The 9,629-nt window shown below is 43.3% G+C and overlaps 1 protein-coding gene across 1 annotated transcript in view; it reads right to left on the bottom strand.

Annotated features, from left to right (window-relative positions):
• AFG2B (AFG2 AAA ATPase homolog B) overlaps positions 1-8,607 on the bottom strand; it is a 48,851-nt gene extending 40,244 nt beyond the window's left edge. Inside the window, exons 1-3 of the mRNA XM_063449014.1 lie at positions 8,544-8,607; positions 3,269-4,336; positions 2,277-2,462 (exon numbers count right to left, since the gene is read on the bottom strand). Of these exons, the coding sequence (XP_063305084.1) occupies positions 2,277-2,462; positions 3,269-4,336 (1,254 nt within the window). The 5' untranslated portion in view covers positions 8,544-8,607. The remainder of the gene's footprint in view (positions 1-2,276; positions 2,463-3,268; positions 4,337-8,543) is intronic.
• Between the last annotated feature and the right edge of the window lie 1,022 nt (positions 8,608-9,629).

Below are 9,629 nucleotides of genomic sequence, written 5' to 3' on the forward strand. Positions count from 1 at the left end.
GACCACATGCCGGTCTATCGGGATAGGCAACCTTCGGCACCCCAGATGTTGTGGACTACATCTCCATTGATGCTTTGTCGCCATTATGGCTGTAAGAGGATTAAGGGAGATGTAGTACAAAATATCTGGAGTGCCAAAGGTTTCCTATCCTGATAGGCCGTCATGCAGTGCAGGACTTTAATGCCCAGTGACGGCATAGTCAGTCACGCAGTTAAAGTACCTGCTGGTACCAGCTTGCTCAGCTGGAGTGTTTCCATCACTGCACAAAGCATCAAACTTATTCCTGTGGGTCCCCTGTCAGCTGGAGCCACAAGTAGTGGCCCCAGACTGACAGATAAGTTATGAGCAGCACTCAAATAGAGGGTTGCACATAGCCCTTTAAAGGGACACTATAGCCACCAAAACAACTTTATCTTAATGAAGCAGTATGGGTGTACAGATCATGCCTTTGAAGTCTCACTGGTCAGTTCTCTGCCATTAAGGAGTTTAATCACTTCTGTTTCTGTCCCTGCAGCCCCTGCACACCTCTACTGGCTGTGACTGATGTAGCCTGCATGGAAAAAATTGTTTCATTTCCAATCAGATGCCAACTTACTTTAGAAGTGTTTAATCATCTACACTGGACATACAGGAGGCTCCTGCAAGGGCTACCAAACTATTAACTGTGCAGGAGAGAAGACATTCTAAATTAAACACAATTTGCGATAAATGAAGTATAAACATTAGATGTTGGTGTTTAGGAAGGATGTGTAAGGCACATGCATAAAAAAAATGAGTTTTCACTCTTTACTGTGTGAGCTAGGAGAGGTTGGCACATGGAATGGGTTAGAGGGTGGGATTAGGACTGGGATTATAGGTAGGGAAAGGTGTTAGATTATGGGTAGGATTATAGGTTGGATTAAGGACAATATTAGGGTTAGGCAAAATAAATAACGGTTCAGGCACTCCGGGATAACAAAAAAATAGCAGCTTTATTGGAGCAAAAACCGCAACATTTCGACCTTACTGGGTCTTTATCAAGCTTGAAACGTTGCTGTTTTTGCCCCCATAAATCTGTTATTTTTTGTTATCCTGGAGTGCCCGAACCGTTATTTATTTTGCATATCTTGGAAGGGAGGCCTAGCCAGCCCTAGTTTCAGAGCACCTGGGTTACTTGGTGACTGCGGTATCCAGTACGTCTCTAATATTATGGTTAGGGTCAGGATTAGGGTAAAAAGTATACATTTAAGGGTATCACTGTACTTGAGAACAGTAGCAGGATACAAACATGGAGGGTTTGCAGTAGTGGGACAAGTGTGGTCTGTGAATTTCTCCAAAATACTATATGGAGAAAAAATAAAATATGAACAAATTTGACCTAGGTTTGTGATAAAATGGTTAAATGAAAATGCTCTTCGTTAAATAGCTTGGGGAATATATATATATATATATACACTTTTGTGTACCGGTTTTAGATTCTATTATTGCAATTAAAGTTGTAATATCAGCATGCCAAATTTTTCAAAGTTTTAGCTTTGAAACTGTTCACTCCTTTCAGAATTTATTTTATAACGTCTCAAATGTATTGAAATTATAGACACATTGGGCATTTTAACAATTAGGACTAATTAGTGAATCTAGTTTGAGTTAGTTTTCTTTATTTGCACTTGATGTTTACAAACGATTACATGAGAAAAAAATACGTTTAAAATAGTTTTTAAAATATTTTATTCCCATTTAATATTGCGTTATGGCTACATAAAGGGTATCGAAAGAAACCCCTATTTCTCCTTTTAAAAATGTATATATATATATATATATCTTTTAAAAGGAGAAATAGGGGTTTCTTTTTGGCCCTTTATCCTTGTGTTCATTCTACACAATTTCCCCCTTTTTCTTTAAGGGCATATATATGCATATATATGCACTTAAAGAAAAAGGGGGAAATTGTGTAGAATGAACACAAGGCTAAAGGGCCAAAACGGTAAAAATTGGGACAGACACACTGCTGATCCAGAATACCCAGCACAACAAGCGCAATAATGGGGAGGTTAGCCCAGCACTCTAAGCCTATTACTGCCCAGGAGAACCACTTCAATGGTCTGACCGAAAATCTGATGTAGTGGTTGTGGTGCTTACGGTCTCTCTAGATTACTTTACAATCTTTAGATCTCTGGGTGCCAGAATGTAATTAAGCCACATGCATTGTTTCAATATGTGATGTTTGTACGTAATGTTAGAAACCCAGCTCTGGAGATGTGATTTATGAGATATAAGAGCTTTCACATTGGTTTTACCTGATGGCAGTGTAGCACAGCAAGCATAGCAGCCTCTCTGCAGAGTGCTGTGAGGTCAGCTCCAACGTATCCGACCGTCATATCTGCCAGACAAGACACATCAACGTCATCACAGATGGGCATGTTTGAAGTCAGAAGTTTTAGAATTTCTTTCCTCTGTGCCAACGTTGGGGCTCCAATGATGACCTGAAAGAATAAAGGTGTAAAACAGCCAGCAGTTCTATTACAGACATGATACTGTATCTTCCTTTAGAAAGCAGGAATCCGTACATGATGTTCTCAAGTTGGATGTTATCTCACTTCAAAAACATGCATGACATAAGTAACTAAACATGTTAATTCACTCATACTGACTTAAAATCAGTGTAAGAATTCCATTACTTTTCCCATAATTAAAAAAAAAAAAAAAAACACGACTTGTAGGTTTTGTATTTTCCTAAATACAGGACCATTTGAAACATTTAAATGATTTTCCAGTTTGTTCAAAATATGTTAATAAACCACTAATTGCATAAAACCAGGATTAAAGGGACATTATAGACATCAGGACCACTTCATCTCATTAAAGTGATCTGGGTGCACTGTCCCTGCACTGCTTTCCTATAGGGAGGGCCGAATGTGCACGCCATAAACATTCCAGCACCAAGTTCATGCTGTTGGAGGACCTAACGCCAAGTGCACATTAGAACTTCCCAATAGAAAAGTTTTAAATTAATGTTTTTCTACAGGGATTTTGAAGACGTTGCACATCCTCGTGCAAACACTGAACATGAAGGAAGCGCCTCTTGTGGCTGTCTGGCAGACAGCCATCGGAGGCTCTCTTTATCCTGAAATGTTTTACATTCATGGGTTACGGGGACAGGGACACTACACCCAGACATTTCAATCTGATGGAGTGGTCTGGATGCCTAGTATATCTTTAATATAAACACATTTCTAAATGTTGGGCCCTACCAACTAGTTGTCTGTTTGTTTTAACTTTCTAAATTTACCTCTCTGTCAAATCTACCTGGTCTTCTCAATGCTGGATCTAGGGCATCAGGCCTGTTTGTTGCAGCTACAATGGCCATCTTGTTGTCACTGTGGATGCCATCCATAAGTGTCAGCAATTGAGCAACAATTCGGTTTTCAGGAGCATTACTTGAACTTCCCCGTTTAGGGACTAAGGAGTCAATCTCATCTATAAAAAGGATGCATGGACCACCACAGGAGATCCCTCGTGCTTTCTGAAAAATGTCCCGTAAGTTTTCCTCACTCTCTCCAGGTCTTGAACCATGAATTGCAGGGCCACAGACACTAACTAAATATGCTCCAACTTCTCTTGCAACAGCTTTTACCAGGAGGGTCTTCCCAACACCAGGAGGTCCAACCAATAGTAGTCCCCTTGGACAAGAGAAGCCCAATTTAGACATGGTCTCCGGATAGTGCAAAGGTAAATTGATCATTTCTTTAAGTGAGGCACATATGTCATTAATTCCTGCCACTTGGCACTGAGGGTTATCCTGTAATGTATGCTGGTACATCTCTAAAGTGGTGATCTCTTTTATGTGTATACTTGTTTTTGCAGTTATAAGACCAGCACCATCATCTAAAAGGTCCGTGTCAAGTACCACTATATTCACAATAAAGGAATCTCCATTAATGGTTAACATGTAACGAGGTAACACATACATACTTCTTAATAAATCCTTCACTAGATCATAAATAGTTGCTCCACTGGTTGCTAGTTTCACTTCCAAGTTCTTTAATATAACTTTTACTGTAACCTTTCTTAATTTGACAGACGTTAAACTTTTGAGCTGGTTTAAGGTTGTGGTTGTATTTTTTAATGGAGTCAATGGTTTGTGTGAAGAAGAACACATGAAATCAATCTGAAGGAGCCCATCGCATAAATCCTTCCTGGGCCAGGCTGTGCACAAGCAGGCGCCACTTGGCAAAGATATTAGAACTGGGCATCCTAGTTTTACTCCAAGCAGAGACATTGCCTTGGGTCCTAATCTGCATCTTTGTGTTCCTTGGTCTTCTGGATTGGAAAGCAAAAGTTTAAGCACGATATCCATCTGTAATAAATAAAAGGTGATTAATAATAAAATTGCAAATACATGAAATGCTACAATTTAGGGAATAACTCTAAAAATGCTACTATTAATTAACTATAATTTGGCGTGTAGTGAATAAACCTTAGAATAATTTACCGAATGTTAAATTGTTTAAAACCAGGAAAAAAAAAACAATAACTGTACAGCCCGTGGAATGCCACATGCAGGAGACTGATGGTGGCTTCTTAGTGGGCAAATGATTTTAGTTTTGAACTCTTATCGTCATGAGTCAAAGAGAAATAACAAGCAGGGCAATCAGTGATGTCACCTTTTAAAATAGAGTGTTGGACAACACACACATGTATATTCCTGGTATTTAGGAAAAAATCATATCATAATGAGTATGTATGATGAGTAAGTGTGTGCAAGGAGCTGGAGGCGAGACAAGATATTTGTGCCAGGCGAGGTATGAGAAACAAAGACTGCATCACAGATTTATATAAACCTGCTTTGCAGGTTATACTGATGGACACTGCAAGAATTTATGAGGTTACACCTTGCAACTTCAGCCATACATTATCTGCACAGCGTGAGTAGGACCATCCACCTGGAGATTTGTGAGTCTTATAGGCAAAAAAAAAGGCAATGTCCATTGTCTGTTCTTGGTCACCATGCCAAATGTTGGGATTTTATATAGAGGCTGTCCCAGTGGTTTTTATAAAGAGGCTTAATCCCTATCTATATGCTGTATAAACAATGAAACCAGTCGACAAATGGACTTTTAACCCTTTAAAATACCAGCTCACACTATTTGTGGACAATCCTACTCATCGGATTCAGGTGTTTTATTATCATCTGTTGCTAAGCGTGTATGAAGTCCAGCACAAAGCAATGTAAACTCCATACTCAAAACACTGGAGCAGTTCAATGGTTCGTATTGAAGAGCTCAATGACTTTAAACATGGGACTGTCATAGTATCTCAGTTTGTGAAATTTCTGCCCTGCTATTAGTAGTATTGGCAGTTATATAGCGCCGACATATACTGCAGCACTTTACTATATTATAAGGGGGAAATATAACAACAAATGAGGCAATTACATATTACAGGAACAATGGGTTGAGGAGGACCTTGCTCGAAGGAGCCAACAGTCTAGAGCCTACACGTGCTCATGTCAACTGTAAAGTGCTATTTTGCTATTATTCAGAAGTGGTAGGGTCTAGCAGCACAGCCCAGCTATGCACAAAGTAGTGGTGCTTAAAGGGATTCTATAGTGTCTGGAAAACCAAGCTGTTTTCCTGGCACTATAATATCCCACAGTGCCCTCCCCCCCACCTACCTCTCCCGGTGCTGAAGGGGTTAAAACCCCTTCAGTCACTTATCTGAATCTAGGGCCGATGCCCCTCGGCGCTGGGTCAGGCTCCGCCCACACTCCTCCCCCACCAATGTCAACCAACAGGGGCCTGTTTGCATTAGGATTTCCCCTATAGGAAACCATTATTCAATGCTTTCCTACTGGGAACAAAACAAAATCAGATGCTGGAGATCCTCATGCAGAGTGTGAGGACGTCCAGTGTCAGATACTGGACCAAAGGTCCATTTCAAACCAGGAAGCCCTCTAGAGGCGGTCTGGTAGACAGCCACTAGAGGAGGAGTTAACCATGGATAGTCCGTATCGTCTGTTGCATCACTCAGTGCAGAGTTCCAAACTGCCTCTGGAACATTATCAGCATAAGCATGATGGTGTGTCAGGGACTTCAGGAAAAGGGTTTCCACGGTCGAACAATTGTACACAATCCTCACAAGCACAATGCCAGGTATCAGCTGGAATGGTGCAAAGCACGTCATCACTGGACTCTGGCGCAGTGGGAACATGCACTCTGGAATGAAGATCACACTTAATTATTCGGCTGTCTAATGGAAGAATCTGGGTGTGGCGCATGCCAAGAGAATGTTACCTACTGGAATGCATAGTGCCTACAGTAAAGCTCCTAGCAGAACCTCCCTGGTTCTCAGACTAAAAGTGAAAGAGGAAGCAGTGGCGTCCAATAGATACCAAGCTGGAAAGTCAAACTATCAGATTTGACACTCTTATAAATCCCTGCTGAGACTACTTGCCTGCTGTCATTCAGAGAGCCCAGGGGGTTTCCTCCGCAAGCTCCACAGTGCCTTCGCCACATCTCAACACGCTGTACTATAGCTCATTGAAAGTAACAGATATGCACTGGAATAATCCGAGTCTATAATGATGATTGGTGCTCGCAGCACCTGCTGTGCTTGTGAAGTAGGATCCCAATGGAGAAGCATTGAATTGGCTGACACCATCAGTAATGATGATCTCAGTCTGGGTGAGAAAGGAGCTGCAGCGAGACTGGCACAACATGGAACTAACGTTAAAGGAACATTATAGGGGCAGAAACACAAACCTGTATTTCTGACTCTATAGTGTTAAAACCATTTAGTTGCCCACCCTTAAAAGGTTATAAAACGTACCTTTTTTCCAGTGACGCGGGGGACAGCCCCCGATCTGCCTCCTGCAAATTAACAGAAGCTGGATGGGGGTGAGGCCAAACACCGGCTTGGCCAATCAGCACCTCCTCATAGAGATGCATTATATCAACGCATCTCTATGTGGAAAGTTCAGTCTCTCCATGCAGAGGGTGGAGACACTGAATGGCAGCACTGCCCCAGGAATCACCTCTAGCAGCCTCTAGGAGTGGCCAGTGGAGTTATCGTTAGGCTGTCATGTAAACACTGCCTTTTCTCTGAAAACATTGTTACTGCAAAAAGCCTGAAGGGGATGATTCCACTCACCATAACAAATACATTATTAAAGTGGGGGAAGCTGAATCTAATAGGACGTCCAACAGGCTCATGTACAGGTGTGATGGTGTCCACATACATTTGCCTATACAGTGTATACACCAGTACAAGTGGATTTTAACCCTTTAAATTACTGAGCTGTTCAAGATATTGCAAACTGTTTACTATAATAAATTTTACAAAATTAATATCTAATTTAGAAATTGTTTAACAGTTTTGCTGTGAAGAATAAAATCACTTGCTAAGATAGAAACCAATAAGAGCCAGTCAATGTCTGGGTATTAACTGTGCAGGATTGCCGGTTGTGTACTCAGGGTAATTACTGTGGTGGGAGCCCATGCCGGTAGTGTACTCAGTGCAGTTACTGTGGTGGGTGTCCATGCCGTTAATGTACTCAGTGTAGTTACTGTCGTGGAGCCCATGCCGGTAGTGAACTCAGTGTAGTTACTGTGGTGGGAGCCCATGCTGGTAGTGTACTCAGTGTAGTTACTGTGGTGGAAGCCAATGTCGGTAGTGTACTCAGTGTAGTTACTGTGGTGGGGCCCATGCCGGTAGTGTACTCAGTGCAGTTACTGTGGTGGAGCCCATGCCGGTAGTGTACTCAGGATAGTTACTGTGGTGGAGCCAATGCCGGTAGTGTACTCAGTGTAGTTACTGTGGTGGGGTTCATGCCGGTAGTGTACTCAGTGTAGTTACTGTGGTGGGAGTCCATGCTGGTAGTGTACTCAGTGTAATTACTGTGGTGGGTTTCCATGCCGGTAGTGTACTCAGTGTAATTACTGTGGTGGGTTTCCATGCCGGTAGTGTACTCAGTGTAGTTACTGTAGTGGAGCCCATGCCGGTAGTGTACTCAGTGTAGTTACTGTGGTGGGAGCCCATGCCGGTAATGTACTCAGTGCAGTTACTGTAGTGGGAGCCCATGCCGGTAGTGTACTCAGTGTAGTTACTGTAGTGGGAGCCCATGCCGGTAGTGTACTCAGTGTAGTTACTGTAGTGGGAGCCCATGCCGGTAGTGTACTCAGTGTAGTTACTGTAGTGGAGCCCATGCCGGTAGTGTACTCAGTGCAGTTACTGTGGTGGGTTTCCATGCCGGTAGTGTACTCAGTGTAGTTACTGTGGTGGGAGCCTATGCCGGTAGTGTACTCAGTGTAGTTACTGTGGTGGGAGCCTATGCCGGTAGTGTACTCAGTGCAGTTACTGTGGTGGGAGCCCATGCCGGTAGTGTACTCAGTGCAGTTACTGTAGTGGGAGCCCATGCCGGTAGTGTACTCAGTGTAGTTACTGTAGTGGAGCCCATGCCGGTAGTGTACTCAGTGTCGTTACTGTAGTGGAGCCCATGCCGGTAGTGTACTCGGAGTATTAGGTCTCCCTGTGTCACTGTACGGATTGTACTGTTCATACTATACCTGCCGATAGGGGCTCTCCCGCTGCTGCCGTAAAGTGCCGATACTGTCGTTTTCATGCCATGTGACATCACACGGGCAGCGCTGACACGGGGGTGAGAGCGGAGCTGCGCATGCGCCGTCAGCTCCACGTGGCCGCGACCAATACAGATAGTGCGCATGGCCAGTTACAAGCGCGACAGGCGCATGCGTAGAAAACATAATGCAGGAAAAAAAGAGAACTCGATCGCCCCCTGCTGGTTTGATATATTTAATGTGCAACTTGTACTGTTACCTGTTATTCTAGTTTAGTGATCTTTTATTGAAACCACTTCAGTTTGTGTGAAAGGTCTGTCCATATCAATTGATTTGTTGATTAGATAAATATGCACCCGGTCAGAAAAACCTAATTTGAAAGTTTTCAAATGGTAAAGCGGCACTACACTTAAAGCACCAAAACAACTTTAGCTATTGGCGTAGTTTTGATGTATGAATCATGTCCCTGCAGTCTCACTGCTGAATTAAATTAGCACCCAAGCAGCCAGGCCCACACGGTCAGAGGACCCATCGGGCCTCCTGATGGTATTTCTGAACTGGGCCCAGTCGGGCGCCGTGGCCCTTTAAGAGAGCGACCGGGCACCTGTAATATCGGCCAGCTGACAGCTGTAAATATGAAAATTATAACGTGTATGTGTGTATGTATGTCGGGTTGTGTGTGTGTATGTGTCGAGGTGTGTGTATGCACCTGTATCAATGTGTGTGTATATGTCTGTGTGTCAGGGTATGCATCTGTGTGTCAGGGTGTATATGTCAGTGTCCAAGGCCGGCCTTAGGGGTATGTGGCCACACAGGGCCGGCAGCTGTGAGTACCTAGCACCCAACATAGCTCGTACACACAGTGGCTGGCAGAAAGCAGTGCAGTCAGTGGCAGAATTGCCAGCTGCAAATACTTGAGGCTGGGGCAGAGCTAAATACATGATGGGGTGGCGCTAAATAGGCAGTAAGGCAGAGATAAATGGGCGATGGGGGTAAAGCTACATGCAGCCTTAACCCACTGCCCACACTGATGGGAAGCAGGAAAGAGTCCCTGCCTCCCAAACAAATAGACTC

The sequence above is a fragment of the Pelobates fuscus genome, chromosome 3 (genome assembly GCF_036172605.1).
Source record: "Pelobates fuscus isolate aPelFus1 chromosome 3, aPelFus1.pri, whole genome shotgun sequence".
In the NCBI taxonomy this organism is placed as follows: Eukaryota; Metazoa; Chordata; class Amphibia; order Anura; family Pelobatidae; genus Pelobates; species Pelobates fuscus.